Source organism: Achroia grisella, unplaced genomic scaffold, assembly GCF_030625045.1.
Source record: "Achroia grisella isolate CSIRO2021 unplaced genomic scaffold, CSIRO_AGI_Agris_v1 utg780, whole genome shotgun sequence".
NCBI classification, from domain to species: Eukaryota; Metazoa; Arthropoda; class Insecta; order Lepidoptera; family Pyralidae; genus Achroia; species Achroia grisella.
This window is the reverse complement of record NW_026713020.1, coordinates 7,747,339-7,774,923: the sequence shown is the minus strand read 5'-3', so window position 1 is coordinate 7,774,923 and position 27,585 is coordinate 7,747,339. Positions and strand designations below refer to the sequence as shown.

General features: G+C 34.1%; 1 protein-coding gene across 1 annotated transcript in view; it reads left to right on the top strand.

Annotated features, from left to right (window-relative positions):
- LOC131850957 (uncharacterized) overlaps positions 1–27,585 on the top strand; it is a 70,596-nt gene that overhangs the window by 6,025 nt on the left and 36,986 nt on the right. Inside the window, exon 3 of the mRNA XM_059201376.1 lies at positions 23,546–23,638. Coding sequence (XP_059057359.1) covers positions 23,546–23,638 — 93 coding nt within the window. The remainder of the gene's footprint in view (positions 1–23,545; positions 23,639–27,585) is intronic.

Below are 27,585 nucleotides of genomic sequence, written 5' to 3'. Positions count from 1 at the left end.
CGGTAGAATAAAAAAACTTGACTATTCAAAAGTGCTTGTATTAAGTTTATTTGAATAAATGATTTTTTATTCTATTCTATTCATTACTAACATTCCCCTTCTATGTATATAGTGTATATTAATGTATGTATGTATATACAAAAAATATATTTAAGTATTTGTATCAGTTGTCTAATACCCATAATAAGTAGATCTTGCTTGACTTGGGATTTCATTGCGCTGTCTGAATTTGAACTTTAAAATCTTTAAAATAAATTATAAAGTAAATAACCGTGGACAATTAACACAGCGCCATCTAGTCCCACGGTAAGCAGTGCTTGTGTTATGAGTACTAGACAATTGATATAAATACTTAGATTTTTTTGTACATAAGTACGTACATAGAAAACACACACACCGATACAATCCTACACATAAATACAAATGTTTGCACTGTTCGAGGAATCGAACCCCCGACCATCGGAAGTAAAGCCGTTTGCTAAACCGCTATACCACCGAGGGCTGCATGTATGTATAACATAAAAAATGTATTTAAGTATTTATATCAGTCGTCTAATACCCATAACGCAAGCTCTGCTTAGCTTGCCATTACATGGTGATGCGTGAATTGTTCAGGGTTAAAAAATTCTTTGTTACAATACCGCAGAAATAGTATGTGGTTTATGTTAACCTATAAGGTAATGAACGATTACGATAACATCTAACTATTTGGTTGGTCCAACTGTCCATCCGTGGGTCATGAATCTTTGATCTGAATCTCGGATCTCACGATTCTATTGCAAAATAGCAATTAAGTTTTAGAACAATAGTTGAGTATTGCATATTTTTGAAGTGCATGTCTTTATGGTTTTGGTTATGTCATAGAGTTTGAATAATTATCCTTAACTTTCATTATAATATATAGATACGTAGATAGATATACTAACGACTATTGCTTCTATATATACATATATATTTTTACTGTTGATTGTATATTATGTATGTATTTAAAAAATATACATTTCTACTAGCTGATCCTGCAAACGTTGTTTTGGCATATAAATTAAAATCGCTATTAAGAAATAGACGTTGGTGATAGAAGGGTGAAAATTCAGGGTTCTAAGTATTTTTATTGCCACATTATAAAAAAATTACTAAAAATAAAAAATAAATGTTAGGGGTGGAGAATTCTTATCACTTAGGTGTATGAAAAACAGATAGTAGCCTGTACTCAGACCTACTGAATATGCATATTAAATTTTATAAAAATGGGACAAGCCGTTTCAGAGGAGTATGGTAACTAAACATTGTAACACGAGAATTCTATATATAAGAAGATAGGAGTTGTCGTACATTTTGTGATATCTATACATATAGATGTATAGATATCTATACATATAAATAAAATTGGAGTGTCTGTTTGTAATATTGAAATAACCGGTTTTTACTACATGCATATGAATATAAATACGATACATACACCAAAATAACCTTTTTTACAATTGTTGTCTGTCTATCTGTTTCGGCTAATCACTGAAATGGCTGGACCGATTTTGACGGAACTTTTTTGGCAGGTAGCTGACGTAATAAGAAGTAATTTAACTTTTATTTAGAAAAATAAAGTTAAATTCCACACGGACGAAGTCGCGGGTACATCTAGTCTAATATAAATTTTGGAAAAACACACACAGTTACGGTGTTTTACATAGTTAATCATATTTTAATAATTAATTGACTTAAAAATAAGATACTGTAGATTCTATAAAAACAAACGTCCATTAGAGCATCACAAACACGATCTTACATTATAACTTCTACTGTACACCTACAATCTATTACTATACCAAATGTCAATCGCTCAAGTTAAAATAACTGATAGTTTGCCTTAGTAGCTGACAATTAGGTAATTTGCCGTTTAAAGTGTGTAGGTTGAGTTCAATAGAAAAAAAGAATCAGTCGTATTGCCCAATGAGACAGACAGACCTACACTTACCTGAAGTGCTGTCAATGGTTAAGAGTTTTATGCAAATATTGTATAGAAATGGGCATAATGTAATAATTATGGTACTTAAAATGTTTTTGTTAGCAACCAAATAAATTCTATTAATAGTTAATTTAAACTTTCGTGTTTAATATACATTATTTATATTATTAACCGGGTCTTAACACGAATAATTTTATGGCAAATAAAGGTATTTACCTCTCTCGACGTTTCGACTAGGTTGCACTAGCCGTGGTCACGAGCTGACTGGAGTAACAGCGATGTCAATGTAGATAGGTGACAGCAGTTTTTTCTTCATCTACCGTCACTAGATTGTTTAACGAAAGTTCGCAACACACAGCACTCACGGTAGTAAAAGTACCTTTATCTATACATATAAATAAAATTGGAGTGTCTGTTTGTAATATTGAAATAACCGTTTTTTACTACATGCATATGAATATATATACGGTACATATACCAAAAATTATTTTTTATAATTTTTGTCTGTCGGTCTGTTTGTTCCGGCTAATCTCTGAAATGGCGGGACCGATTTTGACGGGACTTTTTCTGGCAAGTAGCTGATGTAATAAGGAGTAACTTAAGCTACTTTTATTTTAGATTTTTTTTTATTTTAGAAAAAAAAAAGTATAAAAATAATAATTCTATTAATGTCTAAACGCGAAAGTTTGTGAGTATGGATGTTCATTCTTCATCATCTACTCATTCATACTCAAATGCTGTTGGCCGCAGCTGGCCTTTACAGCTTCACCGGACGATAGGAGGCGAGTGCAGATGGCACTCCAAACCAAGGAAGGACTTATGGAGCGGCTGAAGGTCAACTCCCGCCTGACGGATACGACTTTAGTCTGAGGGCACCGTTAGGGGTTCGAACCTCGGATCAGGTCGTCGTAATATCGATCCCCGTTTGAATTGGACGAGGGATAGATCGGAGGGGCGCAAAATCTACTACATAAGATAGGATCGGGCTGAAATTTGGCACGCAGCTAGATGTTATGACGTAGGCATCTGCTAAGAAAGGATTTTGATTAATTCTACCCCCAAGGGGATAAAATAGAGGATAAAAGTTTGTATGATACTTTGTCAATTTTAAACCGATCGGGCTGAGACTTTGCATGCATAAATCTATTATGACGTAGGCAACCCCTAAGAAAGTTTTTTGATAAATTCCACCCCTAAGGGGATAAATTAACGCGAGCGAAGCCGCGGGCAAAAGATAGTGCATCTATAAAAGAATTATAGCCTCAACCGAACTGAACCCCTCAACAAATATTAGGTTATGATCTACTTAAGCACTTGTAAGGATGATCTCTAGATTTTATCTTCTGTAGTTATATTAACATATTATATATAACATACAAAATACATGTATGATATATGTTTATCATTTGATACGTTAGTTGTAGCTTTTAATCATGCAATTCAATATTAGTCATTGATATTTTTTATAATACATGCGTGTAAATGTAAAATTATGAGAAACCAGTTAATATACTAAAGTTCAAGTTCAATACGCTATTTTGTATACTAAAGTAATAATAATAAAGATAAAATTTGAATGTAATCTTAATACGTTTAAAATACTATATACTTTTAAAAAAATTATGAAACAAAATACTTAAAATGGGTTACAAACAGAGGCTGATCTACCTAAGGGCTTTTTGGGCTGCAGCCCAGGGCCCCAAAGAAACAAAGGGCCCCCAGTCCCCACTGAAACGATATTTAGAATACATACATACCAATCTTGGCTAGATACAACACGTTGCTTGCTTCTAACTATTATATATTAAATTTTATACAATACTAAAAATATCTTTTGCTCAATATTGGAGCGTACATTCGCAATTACGTAACCTTAGAGCGGGGGCGGGGACCACCCTTGCATAACTTTATATGCATCTACTGAATGTAGGGTTGCCATCTCTAAAATTTGATAACCAGGACAAGACGAGTGAAAATGAGTGACTCCGGAATTTAGAGTCCGGACATATCAAGAGGTTTTTTTAAACATAGTCAGTGTAATAAAAAACGGTTAAAAATGTCATAAATAAAAATGTGATTACCCCTTTATTTATTTTCAGACCTTAAAATTAAATGTAGTAATTTTTTATCATTATTTTAAATGTACCTGACAAAACTGAATCTTATTACAGTTTGTTACAAATTGTTTTAATAATCTGTAATGGATCGGTGGTGGAGGGTGTCTAGATGTAGAAAACACGTATAGCATATGATAGTAAAATATATTTAAATACAGTTGCGAACTGAAAGGACAATAAGAAAATAATACATTAAAGTGAAGTATATCAAATAACATGACGTATAAAAGAACTGTTATAAAAATACATAAATTTAAAAATAAATAATATACTTTAATATTAAAGCTAATAACATACATTACTTCAGACGCTCCCCGGATGCCCTCTAAACTAGGACAAATCCAGGGATATGGATGGCAATCCTAACTGAGTACATTAAATCTAAAAAAATACATTACATGGGACGCTCCCTGGATGCCCTCTAAACTGGGACAAATTCAGGGAAACGGAGGGCAACCCTAACTGAGTGCATTAAATCTAAAAAAAATACATTACATGGGACGCTCCCTGGATGCCCTCTAAACTAGGACAAATCCAGGGAAACGGATGGCAGCCCTAACTGAATGCAACAACCGGAGTGCAACAAAATAGATGCAAAGTAGCACAACTTTGTTGACGCCTCGGCCTCGGTAGTCTAGCTGTATAGCACACGACCCTACTTCCAATTCAAATTCAAAATATCTTTATTCATGTAGGTCATTACAGACTCTTATGATATATCAAATCTACCGTCAGTTCGGAATGATTTCGAGATGAGAAGTACTGACAAGAAACTCAGCTCGTATTCTTTTCAAATTGATGTTGTACATGTTTACAATAATACAGAATCATTTATAAATATAAATTTGGTAGAATAGAATGACCTCCAGCATATGCTACTGCTAAAGCAAATAGTCTAATCAGTGTTCGTAACCCGAACGGACCAGTCTCCACAAGCAGCACTCAGTCACGAGTATGACGATGAGCCAGCCATCATTGCACTCAACCATATTAGAGGGAGCACATTGACCCGGCCCACCACGTCGCCACAAGTATGAAATTTATAGTTGATTAATAATGATTTGATTCCACTGTACAAACTTTTGTATTCATGACTATGATACTTTGTGTGGGTGTTTTCAAGTCTTCAAGTCTTAAATCTTCAATATCCTGTAATTTCACAGCCATATCTCACCTAAAATCATAATACAGATTACAAAGCAAGCTGCTTAGGACTGAAATAGCTAAGACAGACTTATGCAAAGGACTAGTAACCCCTCCGATCGATCCCCCGTCCAATTCAAACAGGGATCAAAATTATAACGGCCTGATCTAAGGTTCAAGCTCCTAGCAGTGCCCTCAGACTAAAGTCGAATCCAGTTGGATACGACTTTACTCTGAGGGCACCTCTCTGACGCAACGCTCTGAGGGCGGAGTTGGCCTTCAGCCGCTTTTTAAGTTTGGAGTGCCATCTGCATTCGCCCCCTATCGTCCTGTAAAGCTGTAAAGGTCAGCTGCAGCCAACAGCATTAGAGTAGTCCAAATACTTGTGTTATAGGTACTAGATAATTGATACAAATACTTAGATACATTTTTTTGTAAGGACATACATTATATACATAGAAAACAAACATACTCTTGAATACAAATCTTTATTATGCGAGGAATCGAAACGATGACCATCGAAAAGGCGGTATGCCAAACCACAAAGCAAGGAGGTCGTTAATACTTACGAGTATCATAACTTTAGAATACACCTTTGTTAGCTTTTATTCTTTTATTAGTTACTGTCTGTACCTAATTAGATAATGCGTGAATATATTGACTTTATATTAGGCATTTGTTTAGTGATAGTTATAACCGTTGTTTTCCATTGTGTGGTCTATTTAAAAGAGTATAACAATGCTGTTATTGTGCAATGATTTGTGATCTATTACCTCCATTATATCTTGAGAGGGAAAGTTTTTAAATCGTGGATAATAACGAGTCTAGATATTATGAATTGGGCATAGGAAACGGAACTGTGGATTGTTTGGTGGTTCTAAATGGTATAACTAAACACTGGGCTATTGTATATAAGTACCTACTTAGTGTCATTATAGTCAAGATTCTTGTTAGGGTATATTATCATTAATCGATCTCTTGTCACAAATTTTTCATCCAATTTGTATTAATTATATACTACCGACCTGTCCAGACTTCGCACGAATGCATCACAAATCTTTAAGTTTCTCAGTTTATTCTATACTATAACACGCATGTATTATACATATAAACCTTCCTCTTGAATCACTCTATCTATTAAAAAACCTCTTCTAAATCCGTAGTTTTAAAGATTTAAGCATACGTAGGGACGGACAGACGGCGACAGCGACTTTGTTTTATACTACGTATTGATGTCACACCCTTATGAATCGAATATTTAATAAAAAATCAACTTACGCTTGTTTTTTATATAGAGTGTCATACTCCTATTATATAGATTATTATTTAATAAATAAACAGTTTATTTTTTTAATTTCTATATAGAATGTCATACCTATATTAAATAGATTGTATTTAATAAATAATTAGCTTATTTTATTTTATAGCATAGCACATCCCTATTAAATCGATTATTATTTAATGATAACTTATTTTTTTATTTTTTATGTAAAATGGCACATCCCTATCATAGTTGTTGGCACACCCCTATATACAGACATAGTTGCTGTTAGTAAAATGGTAGACATTGTTACATAATGACCGTTGTATTCTGTCATGTCTATGGAATTGTTTATGTTTATAGGTAACAGTTATCTTTTCCTTCGACTATAAACAATAATAACCGGTTAGTAATAATAAGTAAATATACTATATTTATGTTGTATAATTAGTTTATGTCAAATATTCAAATTCAAATTCAAAATATCTTTATTCATGTAGGTCTATTACAGACTCTTATGATATGTCAAATCTACCGTCAGTTCGGAATGATTTCGAAATGAGAAGAACTGACAAGAAACTCTTCTTTTAATTTAAATGGCTTCCGCCAAATGAGCATTATTTATGTAGGTCTATTACAGACTTATGATATGTCAAATCTACCGTCAGTTCGGAATGAATTCGAAATGAGAAGAACTGACAAGAAACTCTTATGGTTTCCACCAAATGAGGTCGGTGATTTTGCCAACGTCGTGGTTTGGGAGATACACAACACAACATATGTTAGCTTACAATTAAAATAGTAGTAAAATACATATAACAGGTTGACAGCCATGACATAGACAAGGATTTTAAAATGTGGGGAATATACAGAGGTTTACATTTTATATTATTGCCAGCAATAAATTTGGCTAGTATTTTAACTAAGAGAGAGTGGGCCAGTGTTAAGAGAAAATATTTATAGGTCTGGCAATGTTACGGGGGAGCATATGACAAGAAACTCAGCTCGTATTCATTTCAAATAAATGTTGTACATGTTTACAATAATATATATTCTGTCAATGTTATTGTCAAAAAGACAGACAGTCATAGACGATGTTTGATTAAGTGTATTAGTCATCGATTAATATTTATTGATAAATTGATCATTATATATAATAAATTGGAGATCCCACGCTCCATCCAGAATCTATTGAAGAATCCAGTAACTTACAAACCTATTTTTGAGTACGTCATATCAACATTTCAAGATTTATAACTTGTGAAGATATATATTTGGAAATAAATATAAGAAAACACTACTGACGACGATGGCTGTATGGGCTGAGTTCTTTTGCCTTTCCCTGAAAAGGGAAAACAGTACCAAAAAAAAAAGTGTGAGTGTTTTCTCTTAATAAAACATCAAACATAAGAATTTATGTTAACCAGGTATTAAGACGAATAATTTTATGGTAAACTAGCTGTTCCCGAAGACGTTGTCTTGCCATATAAATTAAAATCGCTATTAAAAAATAGGGGTTGGCGATAGAAGGGTGAAAATATTGGTTATACGTATTTTTATGCCACATTATAAAAAATAATATTATTGTCCAAAAAAATAAAAAAAAATGTTAGGGTGCACAACCCTTATCATTTAGGGGTACGAAAAATAATTAGTAGCCAACTCTCAGACCTACTAAAAATTCCAGAGTCTATATTCTTCATTATGTAGGTAATCCGTTTTTATAATAACGTCCACGTAAATGAACGTCGCGAGATGCAACTAGTATTAAATTAAATTCCTAATTTAGTCGCAAAATTCTTGTAATATTCGTTGGTGAGTCACTTCCTATTTATATATTGTCATCACTCACAAAATTTGCATACATATATAACATGCCCGTATAGGAACTAACTGGCTCATCTTTATTTATCTCGCTCGTGTGCCACTTGACAATTATAATTTAAAACAACTCAGCTGTAACATACGAAATAATACAAATTTTATTATAATTAATCATACTAAACTTGTGTTTACACTAATTTGTGTTATGTTAGAGTTCGCATCAATTTTATAGAAAACTAGCTTTTGCCCGCGGCTTCGCTCGCGTTAAATTATCCCCTTAGGGGTGAAATTTAGAAAAATACTTTCTTAGGGGATGCCTACGTCATAGTAGCTTTATGCATGCAAAGTATCAGCCCGATCGGTTTAACATTGACAAAGTTTCATACAAACTTTCATCCCCTATTTCATCCCCTTGGGGGTAGAATTAATCAAAATCCATTCTTAGCGGATGCCTACATCATAACATCTACCTGCATGCCAAATTTCAGCCCGATCCGTCCAGTGGTTTGGGCTGTGCGTTGATAGATCACTGTCAGTCACCTTTGAGTTATATATAAATAGAAATCCGATATTTTAAAATGATATTAAAAGAAGGTAGTTTGTGTTTAATACTAATGAAGTACCCAATGTAAAGATTATTACAAATATTGTAAATAACGCCATCTAGTATTTATAGACCGAACTAAGTTATTTGTCATAAAATATTCATTTTTATTAGGGCTCAGAATAGGTAATGCAATTTTATGTACTTGCAATTTTGTAACATCAATAGTATAGATATGCGTATAACTTACTATTTTCAGAGATTGTAAATTTTATATTGAACTTCCAAAAGGATTATTTTCATTTTTTATCGAATAATTGTCACCTTTGAAAAACCCTACTGCACTCTGATTTATCTTTTAAATTGCAATAAATATCTGAACATGTTTTTTTCCTTCAACTCACTCCTAGAAACCTATAAATAAACAATAAGTATAAATATCCAAACATGTTTTTTTTTTCCTTCTACTCACTCCTATAAACCTATAAATAAACAATAAGGGTAAATATCTGAACATTTTTTTCCTTCAACTCACTCCTATAAACCTATAAATAAACAATAAGTGTAAATATCTGAACATGTTTTTTTCTTCAACTCACTCCTATAAACCTATAAATAAACAATAAGTGTAAATATCTGAACATGTTTTTTTCTTCAACTCACTCCTATAAACCTATAAATAAACAATAAGTGTAATTTTCATAATTTTATAATTATATAAGTTGCATTGCATTGCATGATATAAGTTTCCGTAAATCAAACTGATTTAGCTCTTAACCATGCTTACGTTGACTTACTTGCTGTAAGTATATAAAATTGCACTACCTATTTCGAGCCTTAATTATTATACAGAAAAAAAAAAATAGCTTAGACGACATTTAAATGTGGATACGGCCTAATTTTCGACATTTTTAAGTCAAAACAAGTTATTAAAAGTAACCTGACCTTGGCGGATTCACGAAGGATTCTAATAACCAACTTAACTATATTTGGTGAGCTTGGCTTGACTGGATTTTGTTAACTATTGTAGATACATGCCTATATTTGATGATGCTCATTCAATCATCCATCTTGACACATTTTAACCACATGAGTTAGGTTTTTTTTTTAATTGGATTGGCCTAATACGACCCACGTGATAGAAAGTTATTATGTGCCATATTTTATGTGAAATGAAATCGAATTTCATAATTTATTTGCAGAAATTAGTTAGATGATGATATAACTGTTACTAAGGGTGGCGGGAGCACCACAATACCAGCTACTTCCATTTGACCGCATTCAGAACCGAGCAGCTAGAATCATTGGTAATCAACGTCTTTGTGACAGACTCCACCCACGGTGAGATATTGCATCTCTGTTCATTTTCTACCGCATATATCACGGGGAGTGTTCTGAGGAATTGTTCGGATTAATACCAGCTGCTGAGTTTCACCACCGTACCACCCGCCAGAAACTAAAATACCATCCCGATCATTTGGATGAATGGCGGTCCTCCACAGCGTGGTTTTATAGAAACTTTTTGCCACGCACAACCACATTGTGGAAACCTTCCAGCAATGGTATTATAACGATACAATATTGAAACCTTAAAGAAAAGAGCTTATTCCTTTTTAAAAGGCCGACAACGTACTTGCAATTCCCCTGGTGTTGCGGGTGCTCATGGGCGGCAGAACACACTTACCCCTGTGTTATTAAAAAAAGTATTTATATCAGTTGTCTAGTACCTATACCACAAGATATGGTTAGCTTGCACCCAGATGGCGCTGTATGAATTGTCCTGAGATATTATTATTATATATGCTTTGGGATTCATGGTCTATGGTATCAGATTTTAGATGGCAGATTGACTAAAACAACAATTATATAAACTAGTGAATATATCTTCTTATATATATATATCACTCAAAGGTGACTGACATAGTGATCTATCAACACACAGCCCAAACCACTGGATGGATCGGGCTGAAATTTGGCATGCAGGTAGATGTTATGACGTAGGCTAAGAAAAGATTTTGATTAATTCTACCCCTAAGGGGATGAAAGTTTGAAATAGATTTTAATAAAACCTTTACAATAATATGGGTAACATCAGAATAACACATAGGTTAAACGCGAGTGAAACCGCGGGCACAGCTAGTATGATAATGATAATTACCAATGACGATTTACACAGCGCTATCTAGCTTCAAGCTAAGCAGAGCTTGTGTTATAGGTACTAGACAACTGATATAAACACATATATACTTATCTTGTAAATACATACATAAAAACTACCCAGACCGATACAAACAATCATAGTCGTGAATACAAATGTTTGTAATGTGCGGGGAATCGAACCCTCTGATGATCGCATCAGAAGTAAAGCTCAAACCACTGGACGGATCGGGCTGAAATTTGGCATGCAGGTAGATGTTATGACGTAGGCATCCGCTAAGAAAGGATTTTGATTAATTCTACCCCTAAGGGGATGAAAGTTTGTATGAAACTTTGTCAATTTGAAACCGATCGGGCTGAGACTTTGCATGCATAAAGTTACTATAACTTAGGCATCCCCTAAGAAAGTATTTTGATAAATTCCACCCTTAAGGGGAAAAATTAACACGAGTAAAGCCAGGCAAAAGCTAGTTAAAATATATTAAACGTTTATCTAAAAATAGTTCCTCAATTACATGACCTCTAAACGGATTTTCGCGGGTACGAAAAAGCTTATAAAAACAGCCTTGCAACTACAAAGTAACGAACATAGAATAGGCTATTATTTATAATTAATTTTCACATGAGCAATACTTAATATTTATGGTCAGGTTTAATGCTAATTTAGCATTTTATTATCTTTAATTGTGTACAACAGCATTCTATATTATCTTCATTATTGTTGAGAAACTCTTTTGATATTAATACATTTAAAGTTTTCTTGTATTCTTTAATCATAATTATAAAAACAAGATTATACAACCATCTTACTATTAAAACATGTTTTCAGTCATAAATAGTTTAATTACTATATTTCTACAACGATTATTAATTTGTGTTTTTATGTAGAAAATATCAAACTTAAAATTCATAGCGCTGACAATGTTATCTGTCAGAGATTAAGTGCGTAGCGGTTGTTATGTTGATTGTCGCATCCCTAATCCTTGTTAATGTAAAGATAATTAAATCAATACTTATTTAAAAGAGCGACATACAATCTTACTCAAAATGGTCAATAGGTGGACTTTGCACAAAGTCAAATGCGTAGTTCTTTGTCACACAATACAGCTTCCTTTCCAAACTATGGTATTTAATGTTTACTTAATACTTAATTGTAAGTATTTAATTCACACAACGCAATCTAGACCCATGTTTAGCTAGCTAAAGCTTGTGTTATGGGCACTAGATATCTGATACAAATACATAATAATCTCTTAATCTCCTCAGGAGTAACAGTATCATGAGCACATCATATATTAATAGGTAGTAACTTCTCACAAACCTTTCAAGGATTGTTAATCACAATTATTTTAGGGATTTATTTTACTATTCTTCAAGCTTATGAATATATTGAAGCTCCGTTTTGCTGATAGCATTTATGGAACAACATTTTTTATAACAACTTCATATTTCATGTCATTTCAACTTCATTCTTCACATTCCATGGACTTCATGTTATTATGGGTACAATCTTCCTTTTTGTATGCTTAATTCGTCATTCTTATAATAATTACTCAAATAAACATCATTTTGGATTTGAAGCTGCAGCCTGAACACTTTGTTATTTTTTTTTGTAAATACATACATAGAAAATATCCGACCAACCGAAACAATCATAGTCATGAATACAAATGTTTGTACCGTGCTAGGAATCGAACCCGCGACTATCAGTAAGTAAAGCAGTGTGCTAAACTGCTAGATCATCAAGGCCGACAATACTGACTGACCGATTTTGTAAATACATAAGTGTTTGAATGTACCCTTAAACCAAAAACTTAGGTTCAGTTACAACATTACAAAAATATTTCAATTGCAAAGACCTCTCGCAACTGCAGTCGGATAATCCAGACTTACGAACATTAGTCTAAGCCGAACACGATTACGATATTTGTATGGCTTGTATGAGAATAATGTAATGACACGTGCCTTTTGTCCAGCTATTTGCATGAGTAATTGCCGAGGTGGGTAGTTTAAACGATCTCCAATTTTCCAATGGTGACCTCGTTCGAGTTATGAATCTGTTTTTTTTGTAATTTATTATATGTGTATAGGTAAGAAAAAAACTTTTGCTATAAGGAGAAAGTATATATTCGGATATACTACTATATGTATATATATATCTTATATATAAAATTCTCGTGTCACAGTTTTCGTTCCCATACTCCTCCGAAACGGCTTGACCGATTCTTATGAAATTTTGTGAGCGTATTCAGTAGGTCTGAGAATCGGCCAACATCTATTTTTCATCCCCCTAAATGTTAGGGATAGTCCACCCCTATTTTTTTTTTTTTATTTTAAGGCAAAACAACGTTTGCCGGGACAGCTAATATATATATATAATAAAAAATAATCTACAAAAGGAACTATAACTTTTAAATACAAATTTAGAATACAAAACATTTCTTATTAACCAGTTACAACAGTTTTGAGTCAGATTTTTTTTTTTCTTTATTCATGTAAGTTTCATACAGACTATTATGATATGACAAATCTACCGTCAGTTCGGAATGATTTCGAGATGAGAGGAACTGACAAGAAACTCAGCTCGTATTCTTTTCAAAATAACGATTGCCGGGACAGCTGGTAAATAAATAAAATACTAAATGATGACGTAACACTACACTTGACGAAATTACAAAGAAAACTACCTAATTACTACAACATGTCTGTGAACAGTTTAATTATACGAGTACAGTCCTCAGTCGGTCCAGCGATTTACACAAACCCTACAAACACAAAGAATGATGAAAGACAGAAACCAAAGTCGATAGTTCCCAAGAAGGCGCGCTGTGCAATGTTTCGAGAACAATTGTGGCGACCTACAATGGAGCATATCTGATCATCTCCATCGGTACTACGCCCTACTAACTGTGCTATTTACAATAACAATTCAAAACGTAACTTAAAACTTATGTTACATACACACCAATAATACTCGTATTTATTTTATCAACTGATCGACACTATTCTATTAATAACGCTATGCTATTCAAATTTAATATTAAGCAAATGTTAAGTAAAAAAGCCTATTATAGGATAGATGAATTTATAGATGATAGCAATATATAGCAAGAATAAGTTTATTTGCGGACAACGTTATAATTTGTTTTTCATACTGCTTTCTAGCTGCTTTCTAGCTTTCTATATGATAGCGTAGCGGCTTTTGTATTGATTGCCGCATGCATCCTCATGTAAAGTGCGAATACTGTAACTACCATATAGTAATTTTTGTAGCTGTGACGTGGTCGAGTGGAATGAGTAATCATGCTCACTAAAATGTCCAGACATGTGGGGGCGTAGTGGGCCGAGTCATTGGGCTCCCTTATATTTGAAGAATCCGAGGTTGTATTTCTCCGGGAACACGAAAGCTGGAAGTGTGCTCACTCTTTGGCAGTGCGTATTAAAAATGTCGATGCGAACCGCTTGGTGCGTCAATGTGGTATTTCGATGACGTAAGGATGAAGTCCTAATGTTCGTTTGTAGTTCAGTGATAGAAATGAGAAGGCAAGACTAAATTGTGCAGTCCTTCTACATACTCCACAAAATGTATCCTATAAATTTGCATCTACTTAGATTTGATACAAAATGTCTACTACAAACATTCAAGCAACAGAAATCTATTGTATATAGTAAATATGTTATTCAAATTCATAATTCAAAATATATTTATTCATGTAGGTCTGTTTGTAACATTGAAATAACCGTTTTTTACTACATGCATATGAATATAAATACGGTACAGATACCAAAACAACATTTTTTATAATTTTTGTCTGTCTGTCTGTCGATCTGTTTATTCCACCTAATCTCTGAAATGGCTGGACCGATTTTGACGGGACTTTTTTGGCAGGCAGCTGATGTAATAAGGAGTAACTTAGGCTAATTTTATTTTAGTTTTTTTTAGCGGAAACAGCTAGTAGATATATATATAGATCAATGGCTATTGCTGGTTGCCACTTACCGTCAGGTGAACTATCAGTTTACTTGCCATTACATAAATAGATATTCTCTTTTTAAAACACTTCTTTTTGAACAATTCAAATTCATATTCAAAATATGTACCTTTATTAATGTAGGTCTATTACAGACTCTTATGATATGTCAAATCTACCGTCAGTTCGGAATGATTTCGAGATGAGAACTGATAAGAAACTCAGCTCGTATTCTTTTCAAATAAATTTTGTACATGTTTACAACAGTACAGATTAATTTTTAAATTCAAATTGGGAGAATAGAGTGACCACCAGCATACGTTACGTTAATATTATGTAGTAATCTTCATATGAGTAATGACATGCTCAAAACAAAACAAACAAACTAAATGTACAAATAAAAACCATGGACGCTATTCAACACTTCGTATTTGTAAGTACATATGTCACATGTAACCTCAATACACACTTTGTATGTTTGTTCGTTTTGATAAATGGGTAAACGACTTTTTGTATATATTTTAACGTCTGCTTTTATAAGTTTAGTTGGCTGGTGTATAGAGAATTGGGAATAGAAATATATTATTTATATACAACAACGTTTTAAGTCTATCACTTTTATTGTCCTAAAAAAACAATAAATATGTTGATATTTATTTTTATTTTTAGGACTCTTTTTGTTAATATTGTCCGGCATTATAAAATATGTACTACCCTTCTGGCATCCACCCTAATTTTTTAATAGCGATATTAATTTATATGGCAAAATAACATTTGCCGAGTCAGCTAGTTTTTAATAAGAACCAATCTTTCATAACAGCTATTTCATTCGTCTGTCAACTAGAAAGATCAAGGTTAAATTCACAAACTTCACGCAACATTTCGCGGTTTTCACTCAAATCAGTGGTTCCTAACCTTTCAGTGATGAGGGTTAAAAATTATCTCAATTTTTATCTTGTTATGGATCACATAAATCGAATCAAAAATCATTCTCAATTTTTATCTTGTTCAAATTCAAAAATAATTTATTCAGTTACATTTTTTGTAATATATTTTTTTCCCTGCCGTCCAGTTTTATATACAGATTCAATTGAGAAGAACAAGAGTTTCAACTGAATTTCTTTTATTTTAAAAGACAGTTTATTTACTCTGTGTACTTATGTAGGTCTATGTCTCTGTCGAATATTAAATGAAAATCCCGTACATGAGCAACTATTGGCATGCATACTTATATTGTATAAGGTTAATATACATTAAACATAATTTTAATAAAATCATAGATTTATTTAGGGTATTTATTCATAAAATGATAATTTCTACGTATACTTCCAGCAATCACCTTCCAGCAATGTTATTTCCGAACCGATACGATATTGAACCTTCAAGAAAAGAGCTTATTCCTTTTTAAAAGGCCGACAACGTACTTGCAATTCCCCTGGTGTTGCGGGTGCTCATGGGCGGCGGTAATCACTTACCATCAGGTGAGCCGCATGCTAATTTGTCCCCTGTGTTATAAAAAAAAAAATACTTAGGAAAGGTTGTGCTCGGTGCCCGCAGTCGTATCTGCGTCAGGGAAGAATTGGCCTTCGGCCGCACAATACGTCCTTCCGTGAGTTTGGTGTGCCATCTGCACTCGCCTGCTGCTGTTCAGTGAAGTTGTTGCCAGCTGCGGCCAACAGCCTTAGAAGAGTTACAAAGAAGTTTTTAACAGTGAGGAAAAACCTCCCAGTTTCCTATTCATATTATATTCCTCACTGTTGAAGAGGAAGAGGCTGCGAGACAGAGACTGGTTACATTGTAAACTGTCGCTATATCGCGGCCCATTAATTGTTAAGAAATTCGCGATAATAATATTAACAGGACCAATAGACGTTCTATGATTTACTCACATCCGCAGACCACCGGCCAAGAATGACTAACTTAATAGGAGGTCTCATTCTGCAATTAAAGTCAAATCAGACACCTTTTTTGATGTAATCAAGTAAAGCAACCTTCGTCACGACGGACATCAATTTGAGCATTTTCGACCATTAGAGGCCAACTAATATGACACACTGACAGACAAATCGTATAGAGATAGACAAATTATAATAGATGACACGAACTGGCATCACGGTTATGAATATTACCTAAACGTTTTGTTTTAACCATATTTCGACACACATGACGAGCTCTATTACAGTCAAGGTTTTGTTTAATGTTTCTAATGTTTTTTTTTTCTTATTTATATATAAATCTATTGTTGAAAGCAATTCTGATCGATTTATTTTTAAAAGTAGTTTTTTTATTGGGTCGTTTAGGCTATTGTGGCGGCGTGGTGGGCCGGATCATTGGGCTCCCTAAAATATGGTCGAGCGCAGTGATGGCTGGCTCATCCGTCAAACTCGTGAACGAGTGCTGCTTGTAGGGACTGGTCTGCTCTAATCACTACGACTGATTTACTCTTATTTACTCGCTTACTCAGTTGGTTGTATATTTAATATTTTTTCTATTTGAGTATTTAATTGAATTAGTGCTAATTGGTAGTTTGTATTCACATACTTCAACTTAAAATGTAAAGTAACTATAAAATTATTTAAAAGTGCAACACACAGAGGATTTTTAAGCGGTTTTTTTAATAGATAGAGTGATTCAAGAGGAAGGTTTATATATATATAATACATGTACACCCGTGCGAAGCCGGGGCGAGTAACTAGTTTATTGATAAATGTCAAGTAAGATGCAGACGAGGTTGTGCGGGTAAGCTAGTAAATATGATAATTCCAAAAATCTCCATAACATAGAGTCGTGATCTCTAACCCACGGATAATGTTTCGATAATCATCACATCATCAGTACGGTCAATGTACCATGTTATCATCATTAACCAGGTCATTTCGTTCATTAGGGACGTTGTATTTATCTGGTATACAACAATTGGTCTTGTCGGCCTTGGATTATGATGGATGTTACTAAAATATTACGTACATATTTATTATATTTGAATAACATTTCATTACTATATAAAAATACATATTAGATATATATTTATAGTAAGAAATGTTGTTTTGCTTTATAAATTAAAATCACTATTAAAAAATAGGGGTTGGTGACAGAAGGGTGAAAATTTAGGGTTGTATATATTTTTTAAATATATTTTTGCCACATTATAAAAAAATAAAAATAAGTGTTAGATATGTGCCCTGCCTATTGCCACTTCAAAGTCGCAATTCTTCGGGTTATGTCGGTTACTCTGGTTCTTCTGCGGATCTCCTCATTTCTGATTCGATCACGCAGAGTAACTCCGAGCATAGCCCTCTCCATTGCCCTCTGAGTGACTCTGAGATTGTTGATGGGGCCCATAGTTAGCGACCACGTCTCTGTGCCGTAAGTCATCACTGGCAACGCACATTGGTCGTAAACCTTCGTCTTGAGATACTGCGGAAATTTGGACGAAAAGATATATCGGAGCTTCCCGAACGCTGCCCATCCGAGTTGGATTCGACGATTGACCTCTTTCTCGAAATTGGATCTACCTAGCTGGGTAGTTTGCCCTAAGTATACGTAGTGATCGACAATTTCGAGAATCACCGATTTTTACGGGAGCAGGTACGATAGTGAGGAGTGTAAATAAATCAATATTATATATGTATCTTATGACCTATCAGGAATGCAGCGGAAAACGTAGATATCCGAAGGTTATATGTAGGCTTACATTATATATAGGGTATTGTATGGGAGTGGCGACGATATTTAGAATCCGTGAACATACATTTCGTGACACTTGATATCTCTCTATATATGTATATGCCGGGACAGCTAGTATATATAAATATATATATATGTATATATATACTAGCTCTCTGTATATAAATTAATAAGGCTATAAAAAAAAATTAGGGGTTGGTGATAGAAGGGTGAAAATTTAGAATTGTATGTATTTTTAAATGACGCAATAAAAAAATATAAATACAAAAATTTGCCCGAAAAATAAAAAAATGTTAGGGGTGCACAACCGTTATCACTTAGGGGTATGAAAAATAGATAGTAGCTGATTCTCAGACCTACTGAATATGCATATAAAATTTCATAAAAATCGGTCAAGCCGTTTCAGCGGAGTATGGTAACTAACATTTTATATGTAAGATATATATGTATATATAGATCCATATTATTATAATAAATATATATATATATATATATATATATATTTTAATAATAATAATAATAATAATAACCATCATTCCATTATCATAAAAAAAACCTTTACCTCCCCAGGAGGGTCTGGATGACCAGTCATTCATTCAAAGTGTCGTATAAAGATAGCTATAGAGACTCGAAGAGACTGTGGCAATTTTTAACTGCGGTAAAGTAACTAATTATTGTAAGACCCATGATCTTGTATACCATGGGAATACTCCCATGCTATTATCAAATACCATTGCAACATAATGCAATACATGTGTTTGTAAATGATAAGAATCTTATCTACTTTGGACACATTTTATTACATTACTAGCTTTTGCCCGCGGCTTCGCTCGCGTTAATTTATCCCCTTAGGGGTGGAAATTATCAAAATCCTTTCATAGGGGATGCCTACGTTATAGTAGATTTATGCATGCAAAGTCTCAGCCTGATCGGTTTAAAATTGACAAAGACTCATACAAACTTTCATCCCTTATTTTATCCCCTTGGGGGTAGAATTTATGAAAATCCTTTCTTAACGGATGCCTACGTTATAACATCTACCTGCATGCCAAATTTCAGCCCGATCCGTCCAGTGGTTTGAGCTTTACTTCAGATGCGATCATCAGAGGGTTCGATTCCCCGCACATTACAAACATTTGTATTCACGACTATGATTGTTTGTATCGGTCTGGGTAGTTTTTATGTATGTATTTACAAGATAAGTATATATGTGTTTATATCAGTTGTCTAGTACCTATAACACAAGCTCTGCTTAGCTTGAAGCTAGATAGCGCTGTGTAAATCGTCATTGGTAATTATCATTATCATACTAGCTGTGCCCGCGGTTTCGCTCGCATTTAACCTATGTGTTATTCTGATGTTACCCATATTATTGTAAAGTTTTTTATTAAAATCCATTCAGTAGTTTTTGCGTGAAAGAGTAACAAACATCCATCTTTAATCTCCTGCTGTGTACTCCTTCTCATCTCAATCCTTCACTACTTCTGCTATTAATCTTTGGAATGAACCAATTTATCCTTAATGAGATCCTTGCATGAACACTACTCGAAATTCCTATAGCAATATTCACACAGACCACAGTCTGAATATATATGTCATGAAATCATATGTATCACTTAATTGTACAACTAAGAACCTAAAATTAAAAACCTTAAAAATATAATATTATAACTAAAATATATTATTAAAAGGAGTTCCTTTAGGCAAGGTTCCGAAGATACTGGCAGCGTTCCCTCTTTGAATGGCTAGACTAATTCTTTGTCCGAGGTAGCTGCCAGCTCTTCGGTCTTCTGTGATGTCAGCATTTAAGTTATGTAAATAAAATCATATGTATTGTATATTTATTATAGTTTAACATTATATTTAATTAGTATGATAATTCTTAAGCTTATATATTTCGCTTATTTATGTATGTAATTATATAATTTTAGAAGTATATTTGTACGTATATATTCTGTATTAAACTATTTAATACCTTTAAAAGTTCACCGTATTATCTCTGATCAACGCGACTGTTGACTGGTAGAAAATCCCATCAGGCATAAGTTCGTCATGTATACATTTTTGTGTGCAAAAGAATAAATAAATATGTGATTGTTACTAATAAATTGGATCTCTGTTATCTGAATAAAGAAAATTATCTTTGAATTCCTTCAATTGTGAGTAGCTTTGACGTGGTCTGGTGTTTTGAGTAGTCATGCTCACTAAAATATCCAGACTTGTGGCGGCGTGGTGGGCCGGATCATTGGGCTCCCTAAAATATGGTCGAGCGCAGTGATGGCTGGCTCATCCGTCATACTCGTGAACGGGTGCTGCTTGTGTGCACTGGTCTGCTCTAATCACTATGACTTATTTCCTCTTACTAATTGTTTAACCAGTTGTTGTGTATTGAATGTTTCTTTTATTTCATTATTTCATTGAATTAGTGCTAATCGGTAGTTTGTATTCACACACTTAAACTTAAATTGTAAGTAAGAATAAATTATTTCAAAGAGCAACACACAAGTTTCTTGCTTGTTCTTCTAGTGATGAGACAGCATTCCGAATGAGCGGTAGATTAAAAATAAATGTGATGACTATTCAAAAGTTCTTCAATGTAAGTTTATTTGAAGAAATGATTTTCTATTCTATTATATTCTATTCTTCAATGTGCTAAACATTTGTTACCAGATTTATTTCAGCGGATTAAGCAACTGCATGTCATAAGCTATAGATAATAGTATTCATACTTGTATCCAGTTATTTACATAGGCAATTTCGTAACCGACATTTCATAAAGGTCTCAAATTACCAGCTGATCATTAATAGATCTTTATACATCCGAAATAATTTATATTCAGTTTGTATTTGTATTAATACGTGCTTAGTTTCTGTAGCTGTCAGGGGATAGGAATTACATTAAATAGATTAATGATTTGCTTATAATGGATGAAATCGAATGGTGTACCAGTCTGAGCTAACGGTATACGGCTTGTAATTTCGATCCCCGTTTGAATTGGACGGGGGATCGATAGGAGGGGGGGGGGGGGGGTTATAAACTAGCTCTTGCCCGCGGCTACGCTCGCGTTAATTTATCCCCTTAGGAGTGGAATTTATCAAAATCGTTTCTTAGGGGATGCTTACGTCATAGTAGCTTTATGCATGCAAAGTCTCAGCCCGATCGGTTTAAAATTGACAAAGTTTCATACAAACTTTCATCCTCTATTTTATCACCTTGGGGGAAGAATTAATCAAAATCCTTTCTTAGCGGATGCCTACGTCATAACATCTACCGTCATAGCATGCCAAATTTCAGCCCGATCCGTTCAGTGGTTTGGGCTGTGCGTTGATAGATCACTATGTCAGTCACCTTTGAGTTATATATATTTAGATAAATAAATAAATGTCAGGTTAGTTAGACCATCGTGGCAAATTCACCAGGAATTTAACATTATGGTTTTTAAGGGGAACCGCGTGGAGGTCAAGCTGACATTGCTAGCAATGGGGATATAAATCCACATTACTAACAATGCCCTTTCCACCTAAAATTAATGATTTCTTTTTGTGGGTGATGATGGAATATTGCTAATGGTTTTTTATGGATGATAATGGAATGGTGCACCCGCCTGCGCTAACGGTATACGCTGGCGGGGCACCAGTGGATGATAAGATGAGCATAATGTCAGGTTAGCACATCGTGACAAATTCACAGAGAATTTATCACGATGGTGTCCAGGGGGAATCGCGTAGAGGTCATTCTGACATGGTACATTGCTAGCAATAAGATCATCAGTCCACGTTACTGACAATTCTCTTTCTCCCCTCGTCGCGGTGGTTTCCACGGAGGATCGCGTGGAGGTCGACCATCATTGAACGTCGATGGGAGACAAGTCGATATTATTTACGACTTTAGTGGTCGAACGGTTTAGCACGCCGCTTTACGTCTGATGGTCGCGGGTTCGATTCCTTGCACGGTACTAACATTTGTATTCGTGCGTATCATTGTTTGTGTCGGTCTAGGTGTTCTCTATGTATAATGTGTATGTATAAAAAAATATATATGTATTTGTATCAGTTATCTAGTACCCATAAAATAAGCTTTAGCTAGCTTAATTTGGGTCTAGATGGCGCTGTGTTAATTGTCCTGAGATTATTATTATTATTGTTAGTATCGATCTGGGTGTTTTCTATGTATAATATGTATGTATTTAAAAAAAATGTATGTCTTTGTATCAGTTATCTACTACCCTAGCTTATGTTATAGCTTTAGCTAGCTTAATTTGGGTCTAGATGACGCTGTGCTAATTGTCCTGAGATTATTATTATTATTGTTAACATTAGATGTTTTATATGTATAAATTATGAACTGGGAACAGGGAAATAGTACTGGCACTAGTAGTCGGCCCAGCACCAGTACACAGCCTAACCTATGTATTTGTTACTAACGCTGTGAACTGTCATAAGATATTATTATTATATTATTATTTCCACTGTTTCACAATATAAATATTTTGTTTTATAGTGATCACAAGGACGGGCTTATATCACCAAGTCACATGTACACACAATTGAATTTTTAAATATTGTTTACTGAACACGTATCCAATATAGTGGATTTCTGTAGTTCTATTATTACTATTAATATTTTTTTATATATATATATTATATATCTCTCTTTGATGGGGTATCATTGCTGGTAAAAATCACCAAACAATGACAGTATAAATTATGAATGATGAGGATGGATAATTTTTAAGTAAGACAAAACTTTGCGGACTATTCTACAAGTGTTTAATATTACAGCTTTTTGGAGAAGGACCAATATTATTATTATTATTATCAGTATTTACAATCTTCTCCCCCCGTCTATAAATTACTAATCTAATTTTTTTTTTTCAGGCCGGGTCCCCTTCTTCGCAGATACCGAGAACCCGGTTTACCTGCCATGGACGAGTGGCAGGGTACTACGCAGACGTGGAGACGGGCTGCCAGGTCAGTATACAATTCGTTGTTTGAATGGAAGGTTATTTTCATTTTTCAAAATTAGAAACTAGAATTGCCTCCTTTTATATAAGTCAATTAAATTAACCACGCCGTCTTAATCATTATCTAAATACTTTTAAAATGATACTAGCTGTCCCGGCAAACGTTGTTTTGCCATATAAATTAATAACGCTATAAAAAATTTTTTGGTTGTATGTATTATTTATGACACAATAAAAAAATATAAATAAAAAAAATTGCCCAATAAATAAAAAAATTATGTTAGGGATGGACAACCCTTAATCGGCTACTATCTATTTTTCATACCCCTGATAACTTAGGGTACATACACTAAAATAACATTTTTTTACAATTTTTGTCCGTCTGCCTGTTTGTTCCGTCTAATCTCTGAAATGGGTGGACCGATTTTGACTGGACTTTTATTGGCAGGTAGCTGATGTAATAAGGAGTAACTTAGGCTACCTTTATTTTAGAAAATTAAAGTTAAATTCCAGGCAGACGAAGTCGCGTGTGTAGCCAATTTACCATAAAATTATTCGTGTTAAAAATGGGATAATAGATAGCGTAAAGGTAATGTAATTCCTTCAGTAATTTTTACGCCAAACAGACAAACATCAGTTATTAAGTGAAAAAAAGTATATTCCATTAGATCAATGATTCCCAAAGTGGTCTATATCGACACCCGGGGGTCTATGACAAACTGCAAGGGTCTACAAATGGTCATCTTATTGTTTTTAACACTAAACTTTACTATAGTAGAAATTTACAAAAAATCAATACCAGGGGGCTGTTCAAGTATTACGTAAGCAGATTTATCACAATTATTTACCCCCCATCCCCCTTGTCAGCAAAAGTAAGCAAAGCTCTTACCCCCTCCCCCCATGCTTACGTAAACATTTCTCAATTAATGTATTGTTTTTTTAGCAAAGACAATGTGAGGGTTGCCATTCGTGTAAAAAATTAAATTACGACCGATGACGTAATCATCATACAGACTCCCCCACCCCCATGTCATCCAAAATAAGCAAAGAAAAGACCCCCCGCCCCCCTATAGTGCTTACGTAATACTTGAACGGCCCCCAGGTAAGAATACCTACCAAAAAATACTGCCATATTTTTCGGTTTTGGGGGGTCTACCCAAAAAAATATGACAAGGGGTCAACACTAGATGCTACCAATCACTTCAGCCACTTTTATCAGATAAGAGCCATCCTTCCATCCAGATATCTTCACATTACATTAATCCGTACATCCGTTTAGTCAACAAAAGGCATGCTACAGACAGACATTTGTCTCTTTAATATATTAATGGATATATTCTATATGTCACGGCTGACAATAAACTTATGCGCGAATGCAATACGCAAATATGTCGTGAATAACCGTATAAGGTGTTCGATGCTGCGCGCGCGCATCGCGCAAGTTCAGTTTTCGTCACATCACATATTGGTTGATGAGATTTATGTAATCATAATTTTATTATTCACAAATATTGACACTTAATATATTTTCGATGTCAATAATTTAATTTACATTTGCAATAATAATTGACATTTATAATAATAACTAGCTTTTGCCCGCGGCTTCGCTCGCGTTTATTTATCCCCTTAGGGGAGGAATTTATCAAAATCCTTTCTTAGGGGATGCCTACGTCATAGTAGCTATATGCATGCAATATCTCAGCCCGATCGGTTTAAAATTGACAAAATTTCATACAAACTTTCATCCCCTATTTTATCCCCTTGGGGATAGAATTAATCAAAATCCTTTCTTAGCGGATGCCTACGTCATAACATCTACCTGCATGCCAATTTTCAGCCCGATCCGTCTAGTGGTTTGGGATGTGCGTTGATAGATCACTATGTCAGTCACCTTTGAGTTATATATATTTAGATTCTCAACACAAAATTAACAAATAGCAAAAAAAATTACATAATTCAAATTATTTATTTATTTATTTATTCTTTAATGCACAATATAACATGTACAAAGACGAGCTTAATTCCGTATGGCATTATCTACCAGCTAACCTTTAGGTATACAGAAAGCGTTGTGGGGCAGTTATGTTAAAAACCAATCACAAAGTTATTAATAAATATTATATAATATATATGAAATGCAAATAAATATATACATATAACAATATATGTAGTACCTGATATTATAAGAGCACAAGTCTTGCTATATGAGCTCTCAAAGCATATACAAATTGTACGGCTTAAGTGTGAAATTGAGTAAACAAAAAATATAATTAAATCTTAAGTTAGGAAAAAACGAAGTTACTTTCCGAACCTAATATATAATGTCACACTGAATAAATCAATACATATATGCTAAATATGGATAAATACAATTATAACACATTTTGGTGACTCATGAGAAAATTAAATAATTTCTTTTTAAAAATGGGCTTATTGTAGGTAATTGTGCACTATTATAAAATAAATGTAGGCTTAATGCACAATACAGGCAGTCTCAACTAACAACTGGTCCTTCATTCACGTCTTCCCAATGTACATAGAAAAATACGAAGCATAGCGCAGTCGGTTGTTGTTGTTTTAAAATTCGTCCAACAACAGGCGAAGAGCATTGCCCATACTGCCTAGTATGGCACAGTCGGAATAATAACATAAAATTAAATGCCTATATTTGTTTTTATTTATAAGATAGTAACGCAAAAACAGCGACAACAGTGTTTTAGCAAAATATCTATCTTTAATTATGTTTTATTAATTTCGATTTTACGTACTTCTGTTTAATCCAAAACCAAATAAAAAATAATGTATTAATGACAACAGATGTCATGGTTGTTAATAGCTGTTTAAAATGAAACACGATATCAATTTTTGATGACGCAACTTGTAAATATTGGCTGTACATGGAGCACGTCTTTGCATTTAAAAAATTAAACCAAGATGGCGTTTCGCGCTCTTTTACGATTTATTGTCGCCGATAAAAAACATGTTGCGTAATAACCGTATGGGTATTGAGGATGGTCATTTTATAAAATGAGTACTTAGGGACTGTATAATGATTCAAGTTGAGATTTTAAATGGTAAATCGGCTCATTTTTCTGATAATGTCATTACAACATGAGCACGCACAATATTGAATTGAAAGGCTAATAAAAAGGCTTTTACGAACGGTAGGGGAAAAAATTCAAATTATAATGTACAAAATTTGACGTTCATAAGCGCCTAATTAGTCCTACATGAATAAATGATTTTTGAATTTGAATTTTATATCACTATGGTGGCAAACAAGCATACGGCCTATCTGATGGTAAGGCGTCCATAGCCTACTATTTACCTACCTGGAAAGCCTATGGACGCCTAAAACACCAGGGTATTACGTGCGCGTTACCACCCCTCAAGAAACCTTTATATACCCTTTTTGAAAAACCCTCGGCAGGTAGTTATTTTTTTTGTGGATGTAAATAGATTGATGCACCCGCCTGCGCTAACGGTTTACGCTGGCGGTGCACCAGTGGAAGATGACAGAATGAGCATGAAGTCAGATCAGTTACCCCATCGTGACATGGTATATTATTAGTAATGGGGTCATTAGTCCACGTTACCAACAATCCCCTTTCCCCTGGCAGGTAGTTTATTCCACAATCTAGTTGTACGCGGGATGAAGCTCCTCTGAAACTGCACTGTCTGAGACCACTTAGGTTCTGAGCACTTAGGTGAAATGGACCATGAGCATTCACCATGATATCATCATCATCTGCTTCTTCCTTATCCCATTTATTTGGGTCGTAATATTTTTCTCTTCCATTCATCCCTTTTTGCAGACATCTCGTCATTTTCTCCCTTTCCTGCCATATCATCTTTCACACAGTCCATCTATCTTTTTCAGCTTCCTCTGCCCTCATATCTATATTCATATGTAACACCTAACAACCATGAACAGTCAGAGGTATTGTCAACAGT